The 20,997-nt window shown below is 40.6% G+C and overlaps 1 protein-coding gene and 1 pseudogene across 2 annotated transcripts in view; one reads left to right on the forward strand and one right to left on the reverse strand.

Moving 5' to 3' along the window:
• Nucleotides 1–20,997, forward strand: part of STK38 (serine/threonine kinase 38) — a 42,982-nt gene that overhangs the window by 7,659 nt on the left and 14,326 nt on the right. For both annotated transcript variants that reach the window (XM_039235274.1, XM_039235273.1), the window contains exons 3-7: nucleotides 8,912–8,963; nucleotides 9,869–9,991; nucleotides 11,791–11,874; nucleotides 15,867–15,990; nucleotides 18,467–18,621. In XM_039235274.1, coding sequence (XP_039091205.1) covers nucleotides 8,912–8,963; nucleotides 9,869–9,991; nucleotides 11,791–11,874; nucleotides 15,867–15,990; nucleotides 18,467–18,621 — 538 coding nt within the window. The remainder of the gene's footprint in view (nucleotides 1–8,911; nucleotides 8,964–9,868; nucleotides 9,992–11,790; nucleotides 11,875–15,866; nucleotides 15,991–18,466; nucleotides 18,622–20,997) is intronic.
• On the reverse strand, nucleotides 1,683–1,892 carry LOC120233799 (annotated as a pseudogene).

Consider the following 20,997-nt stretch of genomic DNA (forward strand, 5'->3'; position numbering starts at 1 on the left):
TTTTTCTTTCTTTCTTTCTTTCTTTCTTTCTTTCTTTCTTTCTTTCTTTCTTTCTTTCTTTCTTTCTTGAAAGTGCCATTGGGAGAGGGGCAGAGAGAGAGAGAGGGAGAGAGAATCCCAAGTAGGCTCTGCACTGGCAGTGCAGAGCCCAGTGCAGGGCTTGAACTCATGAACCATGAGATCATGACTTGAGCCAAAACCAAGAGTCGGAAGCTTAACTGACTGAGCCACCCAGGTGCCCCTAAATTTTATTTTTTTAATGTTTATTTATTTTTCAGAGAGAGTGCACGAGTGGGGAAGAGGCAGAGAGAAAGGGATACAGAAGATCTGAAGTAGGCTCTGCGCTGACGGCAGAGAGCCTGATGCAGAGCTTGAACCCACAAACTATGAGATCATAACCTGAGCTGAAGTTGGATACTCAACCAACTGAGCCCCCAGGTTCCCCAGAAGTTTTAAATTTTGATAAAATCTGGGGTGCCTGGGTGGCTCAATTGGTTGAGCATCCAACTTTTGATTTTGGCTCAGATTATGATTCCAGGGTTGTGGGATTGAGCCCCGCATTGGGCTCTGTGCTGAGTGTGGAGCCTGTTTGGGATTCTCTCTCTCTCCTTCTGCCCCTCTCTCTTGCTCATGCTCTATCTTTCTAAAATAAAAGTAATAATAATAAATAAAATCAGTTTTTGATGAAATCTAATTCGGCATTTTTTTTTATAGCTATTGCATTCTCTGACCTTTAAGAAATCTTCACTCCTGGGGGTGGGGAGGAGGGGAAGGGGGGTTGATGGCATGGAGGAGGGCACTTGTGGGGATGAGCACTGGGTGTTATATGGAAACCAACTTGACAATAAACTATTAAAAACTATAAAAAAAAAAAAGAAATCTTCACTCCTTCCAAGACATAAAGATATTCTTTTATATTTTCTTCTGGAAGTTTTATAATTTAGTTTTTACATTTAGTTCTATGATCCATCTTGAATTAATAAGTGTATGAGGTGAGGATTGAGATTTATTTATTTATTTTTGTTATGGTTATTCAGTTGTTTTAGCTCCATTTGTTGCAAAAATTTCCTTTTCCCCATTAAATTCTTTGGCATATTTATCAAAAATTAAATACCATATAGCATGTATCTGTTTTTGTTTTCTTTTTAAAAGTTTGTTGTTTTTTTTTTTTGTTTTTTTTTGGTGAGAGAATGAGAGCACGAGTGCAGAGAGAGGGAGACAGAGGATCTGAAGTTGGTTCTACACTAACAGTAGGGAGTCCGATGCGGCACTTAACCCACAAACTGTGAGACTGTGACCTGAGCTGAAGTTGGATGCTTCAACTGAGCCACCCAGATGCCCTAAGATTTTATTTTTTAAAAGATTTTATTTTTAAGTAATCTCCACACCCAACATGGGGTTCACCCTCACAGCCCTGAGATTGCATGCTGTACTGATTGAGCCAGCCAGGTGCCTGTTGTGGATTTTTTAATTCTCTTTCATTGATCTCTGTCCCTATGCCAGTATAACACTGACTTTGGTTACTGTAGCTTTGTGCTAAGTTTTGAAGTCATGTAGTTTAAGTCTTCAACTTTGTTGTTTTTTTCCCCTCAAGATTGTTCTGGATATTTTAGGTTCTTTGCTCTTTTTTTTTTTTCAAGAATTTAAAAAATTTTAATACAGTTCAAATCAATGTGCTGGGTTCATTTCAGCCCCTTTACTGCCAAATCTGGGGGCAGGGACTGCTTCGGTTTCTCTGCCTTCTTTTTGTCTGTGATGACCGAAGTGTAAAGGTATCTGCTGCATCAGACTTTAAACTGCACGTTATCCTTATTTTTCCCGATCTTGATGGATGTGGCATCCTTTTTGGCCATGAGCAGAAAGTCCTTGATTTCTTCAATTTTGCGAGGCATGGCAATGAGGGGCACAGCTGAGGGTGTAGCTGGCACGGCAAGTGGCAAGAAGGGAGGACGGAAAAGTGGTTCTTTGCATTTTCATATAAATTTCAGAATCAGGTTGTCAATTTCTAGAGGAAAGCTTAATGGAATTATGATTATAATTGTACTGAGTCTGTGGATCACTTAGGGGGAGAATTGACCTCTTATCGAATCCTCCCATGCATGAACGTGGTGTTATCTTCCATTCTCTTAGGTCTGCTTTAATCTTTTTTTTTTTTTTTTTAATGTTTTATTTATTTCTAGGAGAGAGAGAGAGAGAGACAGCATGAGCAGGGGAGGGTCAGAGAGAGAGGGAATCACAGACTCTGAAACAGGCTCCAGGCTCTGAGCTGGCAGTCAGCACAGAGCCCGACGCGGGGCTCGAACTCACGAACCACAAGATCATGACCTAAGCAAAAGTCGGACGCTTAACCGACTAAGCCACCCAGGTGCCCCAGGTCTGCTTTAATCTTATCAGAAGTGTTTTTGTAGTGTTCGGTAGGGGGTTCTTATATGTTACTTTGTTCATCTTCTGCTGGTATTTGGGGCATTTTGATGCTGTCTAAGTGAGTTTTAAAACTTTTTTTTCAGTTGTTTGCTGCTAGCATTTAGAAATATACCTGCATTTTGTATATTGACCTTATACCCTGCAACTTCCTTAATTTAGTTATTCTAGTAGCTTTTTTGTAGATTACTTAGGATTTTCTGTGTAAACAATCATGCATCTTGAGATAGAGAGTTTTGCTGCTGCTTTCCCAGTCTCTCACCTTCTTTTTCTTTTTCTTGCCTGATAGGATTGGCTGGGATATCAGGTACATTGTTGAATATAAGTGGTGAGAGTAGACATTTTTGATTTGTTCCTGATTTGAAGGTAAAAGTACTCACTATTTCACTATTAGTTGTGATGTTACTGGTAGGTTCTTCACAGATGTCCTTTGTAGATTGGGGAAGTTTTCTTATGTTCCTGTTTGGCTGAGTTTTTAACATGAGTGTGTGTTGAATTTTGTCAAATCCTTTTTCTGCATCTTCACATCGTTTATTCTTTTAATACGATGAATTACATAGGCTGATTTCTTGCAGGTTAAATTAACCTTGCATTCCTGGGGTAAAGCCCTCTTGATTATAATATAATGTATTCTTTTTGTATGTTGCTGGATTTGATATGCTAATATTTTCAAAAGAGCTTTTGCAACCACATTCTTCATGAAGGTATAAATCATGATTGGACTTTAAATATGCGGATTTGAATGTGAAATAGCAAAATATTTTTTAGCTGGTGATGGCTAGCTGCTGTTCACTGAAACGGAAGTGCCTGCAGAGTGCCCTGTGTTAGGATCACAGGGAATTCAAAGATAAATGTGCACAGTGTATCTCTAGGCATGCTGTTGGAGATCGTTATTTTGAAATACAACCACTCTCTTGAAATGGTAATTTCTGGTGTTGTAGTTACAAGACAAATTTCTACAAATTCTGATTAAGGTACTTGTTTCAGTTGATAATTTGTGTGTGTGTGTGTATGTTTGTGTATTGTTTTTTTTACTTTAGAGAGAGAGTGCCAGAGTAGGGGAGAGGAACAGAGGAAGAAAGAAGAGAGGATCTTAAGAAGACTCTGTGCTTAGTGCAGAGCCCAAACTGGGCTTGATCCCATGACCTGAGCTGAAATCAAGAGTCTGACATTGAGCAGCTAAGCCGCCCAGGTGCCCCTGTAACAGTTGGTTTTTAATTCTACTGGCTCTGCCTTAAAGTTCATTATTAACGTATATCACGTTCTCATAATTGTACGACAATGGTTTTATGTTATTAATAAGTGTTACATTGTGATTTACACGAAATTGCACCCCAAAATGGGTTGAAATTAGTGCTTTTTTTGTTTTGGAATCTTAAGATGCAAATCCCTTACAAAAGTGGTGGTGGTTTTGCTTTTCTTAAAGACCAAATTAACCAAAAGAGATTGTGAGAAGAGAATGTTAGACACTTAAGAGGATTAGAATTTTTGTTTTTGGTGAGTATTTTTTAATAATTTTTAAAAATGGTTGTTTATTTTTGAGAGAGAGAGAGAGAGTGTGTGTGTGAGCAGGCGAGGGGCAGAGAGAGGGAGACAGAATCTGAAGCAGGCTCCAGGCTCCGTGCTGTCAGCACAGATACTGATGCAGGGCTTGAACTCACCAACTGTGAGATCATTCATGACCAGAGCTGATGTCTGATGCTTAACCGACTGAGCCACCAGGTGCCCCTGATTTTGGCAATTTTTGTTATCAAATAATTATTTTTCATTTAAAAAAAGCAGTAGATACTTTGAACATTTTAGATAGTTCCTTATCAGTCTTTTTTATTTAGGGCCCTTTTTTTGGGATATGAGTTGATACTTTGTTTTGAGTTTGTTGATATAATTTGATAAGACTATTTTAGGTTTTATTATTCTTAGAAAATTTAAACTTTATAAAAGGAAAACTGATTGCCAGGAGTTACTACCGCCTAATTGTAAGTAAACTACAATTAGAACTGTCAGAAATGATTTTCAAGTTTTTTGATGTTATGATTGAAAATGTCATAGAATCGTGATAAATAAGCACAGTTTTAATGATATGAGACCATTAATGATAAAGAAACATTTTATTATGGGTATATTGCTAACATGTGAGGAGCAGTTTGAAATAAGTACTGGGCTAGTATATTTTGAGATCAGGTTGTAATACAAATGTTCACTGTATGTGCCTCATCTGGATGTCTTTAAAATCTCCAGTGTTTCTTCCACATATATGCCCCTTTTGCGTATATTTGAGCACTAGGTTATATTTGAAACAAAGGACTTACTGACAGGGGAGATGAGACCAAACCCTAAAGAAGGAATAAAAATCACTTGGTAATGGTTTCCTGTATAAAAGTAGAATATGAAAACATTGGGTGGGTTTGGAAACATTACAGCAAGTTCTACTGATCAGTTTAAAAACAACTCCTCCCCCCCCCCCCCGCATCTATTGTCTGTTTGATGGTCTTCTATTAATGCTGTTGGTAGACTATAAACTGAATCCACTCAAGAGTGAAAGTTCAGGGGCGGCTGGGTGGCTCATCCGACTCTTGGTTTCGGCTCAGGTCACGATCTCACAGTTTAATGAGTTCAAGCCCCACGTTAGGCTCTGCACTGGCAGTGCGGAGCCTGCTTGGGATTCTCGCTCTCCCTCTCTCTCTGCCCTTCCTCCGCTTGCACTGTCTCTGTCTCTTTCAAAAATAAATAAATAAACTTTAAAAAAGAAAGTGAAAGTTCATCTTCTTTATTTAATCTTTGTTTTGCCTCTGATGGTAGGGTTCTCCAGGAACAGCACTTCTTCTGTTCTCTCTCTCATGTGATCCTGGTTGTGTAGTAGATACTGATTATTGTCTAGGTAGTCATACAAAAAATCATTTCTAGCAGCCTGAAACCAAAACCAAGGAAGCTGGCATGTTTTATTAAAAAAATTTTTTTAATGTTTATTTTTGAGAGACAGAGAGACAGAGACAGAGCATGTGAGTGGGGGAGGGATAGGGAGACAGGGAGACAGGATCTGAAGCAGGCTCTGAGCTGTCAGCACAGAGCCCGATGTGGAGCTCAAACCCACAAACCGTGAGATCATGGCCTGAGCCGAGGTCAGTTGCTTAACTGAGCCACCCAGGCGCCCCAGCATTTTTTCCTTATAAAATATTGTGTTGTTTCTGTTCTTCATAAATACTATTTTGGTGGATTAATTAAAGCCACAAAAACCCAATTGTGTTTCCTCCCCTCCCACCCCCAAATCAAAACAGAATTTTCCTACATTTTACCTTTTGAGAATCAGCAAGTTCTACTACTCTTGTTAAATAGTCTTACACAGATTTTCCCCTGTCTGCATTTGGTCTGATCTGATACTGAGTTGCAGTATTGTGTGATTATTATTAGTGAGCAAGTGTCAGTTTTATTTAAGTCCCAGGGATGGCTAAATCTTGACCTTTGATTGTTAATTCCTGATTAGATATATTGGTCAAGCCAAAGTAGTTTGTTGAGATTTTTAAAAAATCTGTAATATTCATTTTTAGGGTATTTCTTGAGAATTTTCTCAATTTTGATCATGGAAATAACAAGTAGTGTTTACTTCTGTAAAATGTCTCATCAACAGAAATTAGAAATAGAGCCTAGTCAGCTGTCTTGTAGAGTGGACTAGCTCTTTTCTCCCATTTCTGCAACCTCTGAATCAAACTGTACTGGGAGATGAACTTAAATTAAGGTTAGCAAAAGGGGCTAATTACATGCAGTCATGAATGTGTGTGCACATTGATACACACTTTGATCTTTTCCTCCCATTCGGCAACATACATTTTATGAAGTTGCTGTGTACAAGGCACTGTTCTTAGTGGAGAAGGAGGATTCGGGTATGAGCCCTGCCTTCAAAAGTACTTACCATTTCATATGAGAAGTGGACTCACATGCAAATAAATAGAGCTCACAGAAAGCCTTGATGGGGCGAGGTTGGGTGTGGCTTCCAACTGTAAGTGGCCAGTCTCTCTCCCGTGTTCTGCTCTGGAATATTGCAGTTGAGTGGAAGAGTAGCTTCACCCAAGGCTGGAGTGTAAGCTAAACTGGCTCTTTCCACCAGAGACACACCAGTGGAGGGGCCTGTTTTTCTTTTTCATCATGAACGCTTTTAAACACATATAGAAGGAGCTCCATATATTCAGATCCAATAATCATCAAGATTTTGTTAAATTTGTTTCATCTGTTCCATTCTGTGTTTTCTTGCAGTTGTGCTTTAAAGCAAAATTTAAACATCTGTCACTTCTTACATACGTTAGGGTATATCTCTAAAAATATGGCCATTTACTTGTATAATTACAATGCCACCATGAATCTAACAAAGTTAACAGTAATCTCACAGAGGATGTCATTTGTAAGCCTCATTTCAGGCTTTGTTTGCCATTTTTGTGGTTTTTAAGATCTTCATTGGCTTGGCCCCAATAAATCATTAGCATGGATAATTCTTCATAATGGGCTTTTTCTGGATACTTTTTCTAATGAATGAATCTGATTGTGTTCAAGGAGTTGATTCTGAGAACTTTACTCTCAGGTAGATATTCCACAGAAACCAATTTCATTATGCTTGCAGTCAAGCTATGGAAAACTTCTTAGTTTGAATCGAGATTTAAAATATAGTAGGAAGCAGGCGTGCCTGGGTGGCTCAGACTGTTAGCATCGGACTCTTGATTTGGGCTTAGGTCGTGATTTCACGCCCAGCGTGGAGCCTACTTAAGATTCTGTCTCTCCTTCTGCCTTTCTCTCCCTTCCTCTCTCTCCCAAAAAAAAAAAAAAAAAAAAAAAAAAAAACACAGAGAGTCAGAAGCAGCCATCTCTGGGACACACGTTGTATGATAGTACATTGGACTTCTAGACTAGCCTGGTGTGGTCATTCAAAAAAATGTAGTCAGAAAGTATGATGGTGTTTGATACTGAAGGCACAATAAGAGCTGACCATGGTCAGGAGGTTATAGTTCTTGCTGGGATGGTATCTTTGAGTCTTTTTATTCTTCTCTACTTCAACTATTTAACCACTGAAATGGAATTAATTTACACTCCTGAAAGTGCCAATAGTACAGCCTCTCCCTCCAGTACGTGTGCACACATTGATGAATACCCCAAAATGTTCCGGAAACTCAGAGAAGTGGGCAGACTAGGAACCATGCAGATGCTTCCCCACCCCCCACCCCCATCAGGGTTAGAGTAGATCTTTTCGCTTCCTGAGAGCTTGGACATGAATTCGTGATGTCATCTGATCCTATGGATGCATAATATGATTTCTAACATGATACTGATTTAAACTAATTACTGTTATTGCAATAATTCTTTATTGACCAAAATAAAACCCATTGTCTTCCCCATGGTCCGTTCTCTGTGTTTCCTACCTTAGTACCTGGTGTCATTATCCTCCCACACAAGAAATTCTAAGATTTTTCCTTTGACTCCTACTGCCAGTTGGTCACCTTTGCAGTAGCCCTGTTCACTTCATTCTGGGTTTCCAGCCTTCATTCCAGATCTTTACTGCTTGTCTGAATCATCACTAGAGCTTTCAGTCTGCCTCAGTCTTTGTCAGTTGCTTTCCCTGCCAGCCCATCAGCTCATTACTGCTGCCTATCATTTTAAAATAGAAACCTCATCACATCACTCCTTTATACACAGGCCTCCCTCTGCAGTTCTTAGCTGTCTACAGACTGGCATTTCAAGTGTGGCATTTGAAGTGTTGTGGGCCGCCCCCCCCTGCATTTGACTACATGCTGCTGCTGTGTGTACTCCGGCCTTTTATTCTTCCCTGTCCTGCTCACACTGCCTGCTATCTGGAAAGCTGATAAGTGACAGAGATCCCAGCCCATGTGCTTTCATTTATTATATGCAGAATAAATAAAGGTTGCGTGGAATTGGTTTTAAGGAAGTTTTTCTCGTTTAACTCTGAAACTGTAGGTCAAAAATATTCTTGTATGTAGTTTTTAAAGTTTAATGCTCCCAAGGATTTAGAGTCAATCACCTGCTTTGACCATTCCCATTCCTCCCTGCCACCCTGAACCTCCAATTCTGCCTTTACTAGTGTTTATTGCTCTTTGCTTTTGGCAGGGAGGAGGAGGAGGATGTAAAAATAAAGGAAGTAGATACCAGTCTGGGAGAGAGAGAGAAACACCCTGATAGAAGAGGTTATCAAACACCAGCTGTTTTGTGGTTTGTTAAGAAGGAAATAACCAAAAAAAAAAGAGAGAGAGAGAACTTTTCGTTTTGAAATAAGATTCTTTGTTGCATTAACATCTTATATAATCTTTTTCAAAAGGTAGAACACACAAAGGGTGGGAATCTTTTCACTTGTCTTAGTAACTGTAATTTGCTGTTTTAATGAGGCATTTTGAAATGTACCTGTTTTTATCATTATAGGAAAACCCCTGTCTTTGTATAGGCTTTTTCAGAAAGTTATTCAAATGTTATTTCAAATATCTTTATTTGTTTTTAGACAAAAGAAGTTAGAAAAAGTGATGGAAGAAGAAGGCCTAAAGGACGAAGAGGTAATTGATATTGGGAAGTTTTTCCTTGAAACCCAACATGGCAAGTCTTATCCAGCAAATTGTTAGCCTTGGTGCGTCGGGAAAAGGTCTTGCTTAGTAGCAGACGGACTTCCGAGGGCCGGTGCACTTCTGGATTTAGGTGTTCATGCAGACGGAGAAATTAATTACTGAGTACCTGGGAGAGGAAGTCTTATTTAGGCCCCGTTGTAATAAATTAATTAGATTTAGAATTCCGAGAAAAGAAAGAGATGAGAGCAAATTAAAATTTAAAAAAGCAAATTGTAGCATATTTACAGAAATCATGGCACGATCTCCACAGATGTGGTGCAGATGTGTGAAATCATTATCAAGGCAAAATACCTCTCAAATCAGCCCTTTCCCCCCTGGGCCTATAGACATGGTAGGAAAAAATACAGTTAAGAAACTGTGCAAGGAACTGAAATGACAGTGGAAAGCTTTCAAAAATAGGAATGAATCATAGAATCCAGGAAAATGGTGAAAGATACCAAAGTCTTGTTGGAATTATAGAGCATAAAATGAACTCAAATGTGTTAAAAAAACAAACAAACAAACAAACAAACCCACACTTTGATTTTATATAAAAAAGTTTAAAGGAAAGTATTGTTTATTCTCCCTTCATGAGAAAAGTTAGAATAATTGATTCGTGAAGTAGGTTACTCAGAGTCCCCACAGGAGGCACCCGGTGCTCAGTGTGGTTTGGTTACCGGAGGGGGCTGGGAGGGGAGGAGTGGCCTCTTTAGTGTTCTTCTGTGAGGCCCTCACTGTCAGAAGGTTATGCTCAGGCCAGCGGGCCCTGCCTCCCAGTCACAAATCAGAGCCCTGGGGACTTGCAGGAATTCAGCTCCTCCCTTTCCCTCCTCTCCCCCTCTTTATTTAAACGATAGAAACGACTGAGGAGGTCTGCGCATGCTCGGAAGGAAACAGAGTTTCTTCGGTTGAAGAGAACAAGACTTGGATTGGAAGATTTTGAGTCCTTAAAAGTAATAGGCAGAGGAGCATTCGGTGAGGTAAAAACCACAGCTACTTATCAGATAAGATACAGAAATACCACAGGACTGTGGAGCTGCTGACATGCTCATGATTGTTGATAGAACCGGAAGTATGGGGCGGGTGGGTCAGACGTGCCAGCCCCACCTGGTAACTGCTGTCTGTCCTTTCCTCCTCCACTGTCCCACATCTCCATTGGTTCTTCTGTTTTGCCAGAGGTGATGTTGACGCTTTAAGTATCGATCTAGAGGGAGAGTTGAAAGGTAGAAGGAAATCAGTATTATTTACTGAGTTTCTCTCCTATAATCATGACAGTATCTCAATTTATAGATTGTGGAATTAAGACTCAGAGAGGCTATGTAGTGCTCCATTTTCACATAGTCATTGAGCAGCAGTACCAGAAGTTAGGCCCAGGAGTTCCTAATCCTTTTTTTTTTTTTTTTTTTAAGTTTTCACTTTAATCATCCAGTGCTCATGATGACCTTAATCCTAACCCCCTATTTCCCCCACTCTCCCACCTACCTCCCCTCTGGTAGCAATGAGTTTGTTCTCTGTAGTTAAGAGTCTGTTTCTTGGTTTCTGTCTCTCTCTCTCTCTGTCTCTCTCTCTCTGTCTCTTTTTTTTCCCTTTTGCTTGTTTGTTTTGTTTCTTAAAGGAGTTACTGGTCTTAAAACTCTTACTTTTCCCAGCATCACACTACCTCTCCAGGAGCAACCTAACAGCATATTCCCACCCTTTATTTCTTCCCACTAGATTGGTATTGCTCTAAAAAGATGGGCCCAGGAGACAGTTTATAGAAATGGGTGATACAGGTGGTGGTAGAAAGTGGAAAGCATTTGCAGCTTTGTCCCACCTAGTCTTGTGGATGTGTCCTGCTCGGGCCTGGGGGCAGTCTGTGGGGAGGGTTTGAATGGGCCCATGTAAGGTCATCCACGTTAATGGAAGACACTGACAGTGGACGACTTACTGATGCAATAGTTGCATTAACTTTGTATAAAAGGAGCAGCATGTTATTAAAAACCCGTACCTAGGGGAGATGTGAGTACGAACTCAAAGGCACAGGTGAAAGATTAAATTGAGCCCTCAGTGTTCAAAATCCCTGTTGGCTCCTAGAGACTGGGGAAGGTACGGTACCACCTCTAAAAGAACTTTAGTGAGCAAGGGACGTGGGACTCGATCAGGAAAAACATGAAGAAAGGTGCAGGGAGGAGAAAGCATAAGTATCTTGGCGGGGATGGGGGTGGGTTGCAGGGGAGGGTGTGTGGAGACTTGCCAAGAAGTTTCTCTTCGGGTTTATAGACCATTGATTTCTTTTCATCACAAAGTTATCTGCTCTTTGTAAAAACATTGGAAGATAAGAAAGAAGAAAACTGCATAAAACCCCATTTCCCTAATGACACGTTAGGTTTTTTCCGTCTAGACATTTTTCTTGCACATAAGCTTTTGCTTTCGTTTTAAACACTGTTGTAATCACTTCCTTAGGTTGTCTGAGCTGGTGGATGACATGTGCCATGGCATAATGAGTCCTTAAGTTCGAAAGTGAAGGTTTTAAATTAGATTGACTTGTTCAACTAGGGAGCCAGAGGTGTTCACATGAAGAGAGATCTGAGAATGTTGTCAGGACTGACTTCACTGTGTATGATAAATCTACCCATTTTGGAATGTTAAAAAGCACTTTTTTTTTCTGGTTTTTATTGCTGGTTGTTTATATTAAAATTGTAACACTTTTTCAGTTTAAATTGCCTCCTATAACACATGAAAGCGTTAATTAGCTTGGCATTGTGAACTTTTGACTTGGTGTTTCTTTTGTAACTCTTAGGTGCGACTCGTTCAGAAGAAGGATACAGGGCATGTGTATGCGATGAAAATACTCCGTAAAGCAGATATGCTTGAAAAAGAGCAGGTAAACCACAGCTGTAGCAGTGATTTCAGTGTGCTTTAAGCTTTTTATTATGTAAAACTGTCCTTTTGTTTACTTGAAATGTATTTTCTTATTACAGTTTTCTTTAGCACTGTCATGTATGAGTATACATATAATATTAGTTTTCTTTCCCTAACAAAGAAGCAGTTACATGTATTTTAAAAGTACAAAAAATGCCTTAGGTTATATGCAGTTTTTTAAAGTTGAAAACCTATTAGAAGCATCTGCTGTTTGTGTCTCCCAATTGATCACAAGCTGTGCTTGTCATGCGGAGCCTATTTTTGGGGTCACACTTGCTGTGGTGACACGTTCCTACTGAATGCTGAGAGACATTGTGTGTGTGGATACACACACACACACACACACACACACACACCTTGGGACTAAGCCTTAGGGATTAGAATTGGAAATTTGCAATCTAAAACGTGTCTTAGCATGCTTCATTCCATATATGTGAACCGAAGGTGGGTCTTCTCAGTAGCTCATTACTACCCAAGACAGACCAGTCTTCTTTCTGACTGGATTTGAAAAAAATCTAATGCAAACGGCAGAGCAGTACAAATTCTCCTTTAAGTATTAAGAACACTTTAAAAAAAAAAAGGATTAAGAACACTTTCTGAAACCTAAACCTCCTTTGTGAATAGATTTATAAGATGCAAAAATAACTTTGTGCAAAAAAAATTTTTAATTTTGGACAGTATATTAAACACAAGAACACAACCTTTCTGTAAGTCTTGTTGAATTTAGCGGTTTGCTTCAGAGCAGATAGTAGTGCGTGATGCCTACATATATCCTGCAAAGGCTCAGATGCTCCAGGAGGGCAGAGAGAGAGCCTGTGGCAAGGAGAGCTTCGGACAAGAGCGAGAGAGCAGGGATGGAGGCTGGCCCCACATCCAGTCCTTTCTGCTTCCCTAGGGGCGGTGTAATCACTGAAGCTTCTCTGTCCTTTTAAGTGCCAATCAAAATTTGGAGTTTTTATTTTCTCTTTAATTTTCACATGTTACCCGTTAACTTAGACTCTCAGGAGTTTCAGTGCTGAGTATCAAATACCCTGGCAGTAAACCTTCAGACACTATAGTTTATGGTAATACCAACCTTATTCAGAATGCTCAACAGTCCTATTTATGTATTATCTAAAAATGAGCCTTTGGTAAAGGTGTAGGCTCTGAAAGAGTTTTAGCTAGTCTTGAAAAGGAAAATGCAAAACTGTATTGGTTAGTCAGTGTGTTTTGTATCTCACAAGTAAGTTTTATTTTTATAAGACATTTCATACAGCTTTATTATTTTTTTTAAATTACTTAAAATTTTTTTTAATGCTTATTTTTGAGAGAAAGAGAGAGAGAGAGAGAGACAGCGTGAGCAGGGGAGGGTCAGAGAGAGAGGGAGACACAGAATCTGAAGCAGGCTCCGGGCTCCAAGCTGTCAGCATAGAACCTGACACGGCACTCGAACTCTTGAACTGTGAGATCGTGATCTGAGCTGAAGTCAGACACTTAACCAACTGAGCCACCCAGGCGTCCCTTCCTATAGTTTTAACCAAGTATCAAAACCTTCTTTGTCAAATAATTAGTGTTCAGAATAAAATTGTGAAGAGAAGGCTACATCATGATTTTCACTTATTAATCCTTCCTAACAACGTGCCAGTTGCCCAACATGGTAATGGAGGACAATTCAAATATACGGTGTAAAAACAGTTTTTCAAATACCAATGCCTTCAAAATCATTTTCTGAAGTGTTCCTAAACGAAAGTAGAGGAACTTTCCGTGAGAATTAGGATTTTAAGCAATGAATTGGCTTAATTGTTCGCTCCCTTTGCTGCTGGACTGTGCGCCCTAGGATTGATCTCCGTGTGGTCCAGTTAAAGTTGCTGGTCACAGACTGCCTGGCTCGGCCATCTCGAGGAAGCATGGCCAGCACTGGAACACGAGAGGCAGCCCACCAGCACAGGCCCGTCACCTCTGGGGAGGGCCGACAGCTTAGGTTTGGAGCATAACTGTTTGTAGGTGCAGGCTCCTTACCCGTAAGAAAAGGTTCTCCTTTGCTTTTACTAAACTGAGCAGGAATTAAAGCCACCCACTGAGTGTTTAGGTGGTTATTCTGATCCGTAGGGTAGGTATTTTGCTATCTGGAAAATACATTTTAAAGGATAAGAGACCCGCATGTAGCTAGTTTTTCATGTTCCTCTTACCTTGCAAAAGGAAAACCTCCAATTGTGATGCTAGTACAGTATTAGGAGGGGACAAAAGATGGACTTTTATCTCTGCTTTCCTAGTGCTCAGTTTAGCAACTAGCATGTGACTCCGCCCCGTTAAATATTTATGGAACAGAGAAAGGGAAGCTCTGATGTGAGTTGCACCTGTGTTCTTCCTTCCCTTACCCTATGTTAACCTGACTCCACTCCTAGATATTGACGTTCCTAGTTGCTGTTTCAGCCCCAGGAGAGAAGGGCAAGGTGTACACAGGTGGCCTGTAGCCTTCCCCTTAACAAACAAACCATTCTGTCTTCCAAGGTGAGTGATGGAATGGTGATAGTGCCGCCTCCCCTTTACTTTGGCTCCCTGCAGCAGGTAGAGGCCTTGCCGGGAGCCCAGAGAGCAGAGGCGGCTGCAGGTTGGCTTGTGCCGTCTTCATGTCCGGTGATGACTGGGGCACAGTCACAGCTGCGGTTGAGCAAGTGCATTAGTGTTTCCCAAAAGCTTTGCTTCCGCATTAAAGCTGAGTAAAAAGCTAATGCTGTTAGTTTGTGATTTCATAACACTGTTCCTTACCACCCTTACCTTCCATTTTCCCACCCTCATGCCCTAAGTAAAAGTGTAAAAATGTAAGACTTCTGCAACATTGAGGCTATGTAAAAATTTCCCAAAGACTTTTACTACAGACTTCAAAGTGAAATATGTAAACTCAACACTTCCCTTGGGCCTGAAGGGAAGAGTGAGGCAGATTAGGTGTAAGACAGGGGAGAGGGGTGGGATCTGTGTCCAGTGGGAGAGAGGGTGCCTGGCTTTGCTAAAACCATTCCAATAAAACAAACCATAAGTGAACCGTTGTATGCAACAAAACAGTCATGGGCTGAGTTTGCCAACCGGAAGTGCCAGTTTGTGAACTTCCGTCCATCTTTACCTGTGAACATAGGGTAGGACCCAAGCCCTGCCTCCTATGTTAAGAATAAAACTTCTATTCAAGGACTGGACTGGGTCTTAATAAACGTAGACCTGGTTGAACCCACCTTTGCATATCATGACATTTAATGTAAGAGGAGAGGGGACAGGGTTTGATAACACGTAGCCATGTTTTGATTGCTGTTACATATTTCAAGTAGATAAGGTAAATTTGATAATGAAACATGATTATCAAATAATATGGTTTTGCCAGTAGTTCTGTGAGTTCTCCCAGACCTTTTGGCAACTTGGTCTCCTTGGCTAGATATTTTAGTAAGAGCAGAAAGCTGGAAGTATCATAAATTTGAATCGGTACCTCCTCTTAGGTGTTCTTCTATTTCCATTCCGTAAGAATTGAGCACACCCTCTGCACAGCAGCGAACTGAGTACTGTGGTGCAGTATTTTAGAATTGTCACTGTCATTGCAGACACTATTGCAGACCCAAGGCAGGACTTGTTTAGAGGGTCTTGTCTTGGGCACCGATTTTTGTCGTAAAAGGTTATTAGAACAAAAAGATGTGCAAAAGAATGGTACTTCTAATCAATCAGAGGTTCAGCTGAGAGCACTGTTAAAATTGCCGTTTGCATTACAGCCATTCATGTTATTTGTTAAGCTTTTCATCACTCAAGTGTTCATGACTGAATGCCTTCAAGTCCAGTGTTGTCAATTTTGAGTTCACAGGTTTGCCTAAGCATAAATTAGACCTTTTGCATCATCACCGTTGAATACTCAAACAGTACTTAAATTGTATAACAAATATGCAGTCTAATAGAGCAGAGCAAGGCTTGTCATTAATCAAATGCGTATACCTCCAGGTTGGCCACATCCGTGCGGAGCGTGACATTCTAGTGGAGGCAGACAGTTTGTGGGTTGTGAAAATGTTCTATAGTTTTCAGGATAAGCTAAACCTCTACCTAATCATGGAGTTCCTGCCTGGAGGTAATTACTTGACGATGAAAGGTCAATTTTTCCTTTTTGTTCTGTGGTTTCTCTCTCACATCAATTAACCCTCCTTTCTGCTTTTAATCGTGCTCACAGAGTTGCTTTCTATATCTTTTTTAGGTCTGTAAAGGAGGTCAGTAACCTGTCTTGTGCTGGGGTGCCCTTCTACACTTCTTAGTGCCATAAAAGTAACCTTCTCATTCATTCTCATGATTTCAGATGGACATTTCTTTCTTTTATTTTTCTTTTTAAACAGATAGGAATAAAATAGGGACTCTGCCTGCTCTCCTGTCAGTGGGAATCACGTATAATCAGTTACCCAAATGACCAGATTGAAGCTATTACGATCTTTGCTTCAACTTTTATTATCTTTCGGCATAACTTATATTAATAAGGAGTGAATTTCTTATTACCTATGTTAGTAGCCAGAATCAGTTTCTCCTTTCTGAGATTTCAAGTTTTACGTAACTCAGCAGTGTATCTCCTAAGACTGCTCCAGAGTAAACCCGTCACAGAAAATACCATCTGTTCTGGGGACACAGTCTGTTTGCCAGTGAGCAGATGAGCTGCGAGCCACTCTGGTGGGGAAGAAAAAACCTTTTTCTCATTTTGGTTCTGTAGCAAAGCAAACGTAACTGGCATAATATTTTGATCTTGTGACAACTTTTATTTAGATCTAGGGTCACCCATTTTTTATGAACAATTGGTGAAAGTTAGGGAAGCATTCGGTAGAATGAGGAGAAATTTTTTAACATTTAGATTCTAGTTCATAAGTAGGAGTAAGAAGCAGCTCAGTCACCAGACCCTTGACACGGGTCTCCTCAAGCTTTATGCGCCCCCTCTTCTGTAGCTTCTCCTGTGTCCTGGAGCCCGCCATTCGTCCTCGATGGAGCCGGACTGCAGAGCCAGAGAGTGTCTGGCTTGAGCTCTCTGACCATCTGGGCGAACTCGCACAGGTGGGACCATTGGCTGCCCTCCTGGGCCACGGTGCTGAGGCCACACAGCTGCCCTCTAGCTGGCCCATGTTTCTCCCCATCCTCCCCCCTCCCCTCCCGTCTCTAGTGTGCCTCCAGGTTGAGTATGGAGCTGCCAGGAGTGATTGGGGAATCCTGCTTTTCACGTCCTGGGTCAAGAAAGAGAGCAATTTTGATAAATGGTTTAATTTTTTTTTAATTTTTAAAAAAACTTTATTTCTGAGAGAGAGAGAGAGAGAGACAGCATGAGCAGGGGAGGGTCAGAGAGAGAAAGAGGGAGACACAGAATCCGAAGCAGGCTCCAGGCTCTGAGCTAGCTGTCAGCACAGAGCCTGATGCTGGGCTCGAACCCACGAACCGTGAGATCATGACCTGAGCCGAAGCTGGATGCTCAACCGACTGAGCCACCCAGGTGCCCCATAAATGGTTTATTTTTTGCCTGAGTGTAAAATGTCCACTTTTCTCTAAGAATACAAAAGAATTCCCCCAAGGTTATAAGTGAAATTCAAAAGACAGCATGACATTCTATTGAAATCAGAGCTTTCTTTCTCTTTTCCCTGTTTTCTGACCATAAATGACTTTCTGTGGAATCTAGACTGAATCTTTCCTGTCTCTCTTAGCTTTAAACTACTTCTACATGTTTGCTTTGCTTTGCTTTTGTCTAACCATTGTAGGATCAGAATCTTTTTTTCCCACCATTTTATGTTATTTTGATACTAAGCAGAAATAATTATGTTTTGACTTCGCAGAAAACTAGAGAGTTTACCTTTTAACTGCTAGAATACTGATACTGTGTTGTCAAAGTCGCAGAAAGCATATTGGTGTATATTTATTTACCTATAATACTGGAGAAAACACTCCGCTGATCTTGGTATATGTTCACCTTGCACTTCTGGGAGGCAACCATTGCACGCCCCAGTACATAGCAGTTTTCAGTTCCTTTTTAGCTTTTGTTGACTTACACTGTGCTACCTCAGTCTCACCTTTTTATTTGTTTACATTCAAGCGGTGTGTAAATAGAAATTGGAAAACCTGTTTTCAGCCTCCTCATATATTTAGTTGTTTGGCATTTCAGCCTCTCTGTATAACAATGGCAGTACAACCTATGTGGAAACGGTAGTTTGCAAAGTAAAAAGTAAAGTAACTTTTTCCCCCAGTCCAAAAATATGGCTCTAAGGAAAAAAGTTATTTTTTTAAGTGTGAGAGAAATTTCCTTTTTCTCTCCAGAGTGCAATGGGACTCTCTGCCCAGTGGTCAGCATTAGTTAGGTTAGGGTAAGAGCGTGTTGTTCTCTGTGGCTGTGAATTTTACCTTGAAGTATTAGAAACTACTTACCATTTCCACCCGTATTGGCAGTGTGGGTCAGTTTCGGGAACACAAAAGCGGCCTGTTTAGCACTGCCTTATGTAGGCAGATAGGGAAGACCTGAGAACTGGCACTTACTCATGTATTGTCGTGCATGTGTCTGTGTGTGTGTTGGCTTTGTGTCTTGCTTCCAGGGGACATGATGACTCTATTAATGAAAAAAGATACCCTAACAGAAGAGGAGACTCAGTTTTATATAGCAGAAACAGTATTGGCAATAGACTCCATTCACCAGCTTGGATTCATCCACAGAGACATCAAGCCAGACAACCTTCTCCTGGACAGCAAGGTAGAGAGAGAGAGAGAGAGAGAGAGAGAGAGAGAGAGAGAGAGAGAGAGTGTGTGTGTGTGTGTGTGTGTGTGTGTGTGTGTGTTGGGGGGGGCACAGGGGAGGCTCCTTGTTGAGCATCGTGTGCTCTAACACCTGCAGTGCTTGTGCTAATCACAGTAAGGGAGTTAGGACCTGCTTTGCATAAATTGCTCCTTTTTTATCCGTAAGTTTGCTGCGACTTCCCCTCTCTGAAAGTTGTATGATTCTATAATTTGAACAGTCTTCCTAAAAATAAAGGACATCTTTGAAAATGATGAAGAGGAAAACTGATTTAAAGTTTATTTATTTTGAGAGAGACAGAGCGAGGGAGGTGCAGAGAGAGGGGTACAGAGAGAATTCCAAGCAGGCAGAGCCTGATGTGGGGCTCCATCTCAGGAACTGGAAGATCATGACCTGAGCCGAAATCAAGAATTGGACGCCCAACCGAATGGGCTACCCAGGTGCCCTGAAAATTGATTTAGAAGCTTATTTTATAATAAAGCCAGAGATACCATCTTTTCCTAGCCTGTAATTAACTATAATTAGTATATAATTAACTCTACTCATGCATCACCTGTTGGGAACCCTTCTGTTGGGCAACCTTATTCTTGAACCCAGTCAACCAGGAAGTAAGGCAAGCAAAAATGACAACACTGGTCTGTGCCAGAGTTCAGTTTCCAGATCATGTGCCCTTTGCTTCAAGAAGAGTCCTGCTCAACCTCTGGACTGGCTTCTGTACTTTTCTGTAGCTGTGCAGATGAGTTCAGTTGCTTGGTTCTTAAACACAGCAGCTCAGAAGAGAATCCTGTGTTGCTAGGTTTCTGGCTGCTCCTTGGCAGGTCTCCCCACTGTCCAGGCCTCACTTATCTATAAAGTGAGGATATTGATCCACAGAAGCCCCAAAGTCACACTTCCATCTTTAACATTTTAGGGGTACCTGGGTGGCTCAATTGGTTCAGGCCGCGGTCTCGTAGTTCGTGGGTTTGAGCCCCACACCGGGCTCTCTGCTGTCAGTGTGGAGCCTGCTCTGGATCCTCTGTCCCCTCCTCTCTCTGTGTCCCTTCCCTGCTCGCGCTCTCTCTCAAAAATAAACATTTAAAAATAAATGTTAAAAAAAATTAGAATGTTATGTTCTGTAACAGAGAATTATTGTTGAGACTGAACTTTAAGGAGAAAAGTGGATTTAATTCTTTGAGTATTTTTCTTTTCTTTTTTTTAAGTTTTATGTATTTAAGTAATCTACCCCCAATATGCGGCTCAAATTCACAACTTCAAGATCAAATCGACTCCACCGACTGAGCCAGCCAGGTGCCCATCTTGTTGTCTTTTGATCATTTTCTTGCTATCTTTGAAAAACCTGAGCTTTTGGTGTTACTTTTAAAAAAAAAAAACTTTATTTCAAGAGGGCTAGAGATTTATCACATCATTTCTTCTTAAAAAAAATTTTTAAAGATAACATCAAAAAATAAAATAAAAAAGTAAAAAATATCTTTTTTTCTTGGTCATAAGAATAATATGTATGCACAGTAGAAAATTTGAACAGTATAAAGAGTTATAAAGAAGAAGAATACCTATAATCCCATCATTCAAATACCAATTGTATTTTGGTACAATAGCTTCAGTACCTTCTCTGTTTGTGTCTGTAATTTATATACAGCTAACATCCTAAAAGTAGCTTGGTATTCTGCCTTTAAAATGTTAATGTATAGGGGCGCCTGGGTGGCTTAGTTGGTTAAGCGTCTGACTTTCGCTTGGGTCATGATCTCGCGGTTTGTGGGTTCGAGCCCCGCGTCGGGCTCTGTGCTGACTGCCAGCTCAGAGCCTGGAGCCTGTTTTGGAGTCTGTGTCTCCCTCTCTCTCTGACCCTCCCCTGCTCACGCTGTCTCTCTCTCTCCTAGAAATAAAAAAAAAAAAAAAAAAAAAAAAGTTAATGTATATACCAGGGCACCTGGGTGGCTCAGTTGGCTAAGTGTCCAATTCTTGATCTCAGCTCAGGTCATGATCTCACAGTTTGTGGGATGGAGCCCCGCATCGGGCTCTGTACTGGCAGCGTGGTACCTCCTTGGGAGTCTGTCTCTCCCTCTCTCTGCCCCTCCCCTGCTTGCGCTCTCTCTCTCTCTCTCTCTCAAAAGTAAATACACAAACTTGTGAGGATGAGTACTGGGTGTTATATGGAAACCAATTTGACAATAAACTATTAAAAGAGTAAATAAATAAAGTTAAAAAAAAAGATTTAGAATGTTCTCTGAACCTAAAAAATGATGTTAATGTATATAAAAGTATCTATGTCATTCTGTTCATATATAGATTTTTAATTTTTTTAATGTTTATTTATTTTTGAGAGACAGAGAAACA

Source organism: Hyaena hyaena, unplaced genomic scaffold (genome assembly GCF_003009895.1).
Source record: "Hyaena hyaena isolate Hyena2069 unplaced genomic scaffold, ASM300989v1 scaffold_96, whole genome shotgun sequence".
Lineage (NCBI taxonomy): Eukaryota > Metazoa > Chordata > Mammalia > Carnivora > Hyaenidae > Hyaena > Hyaena hyaena.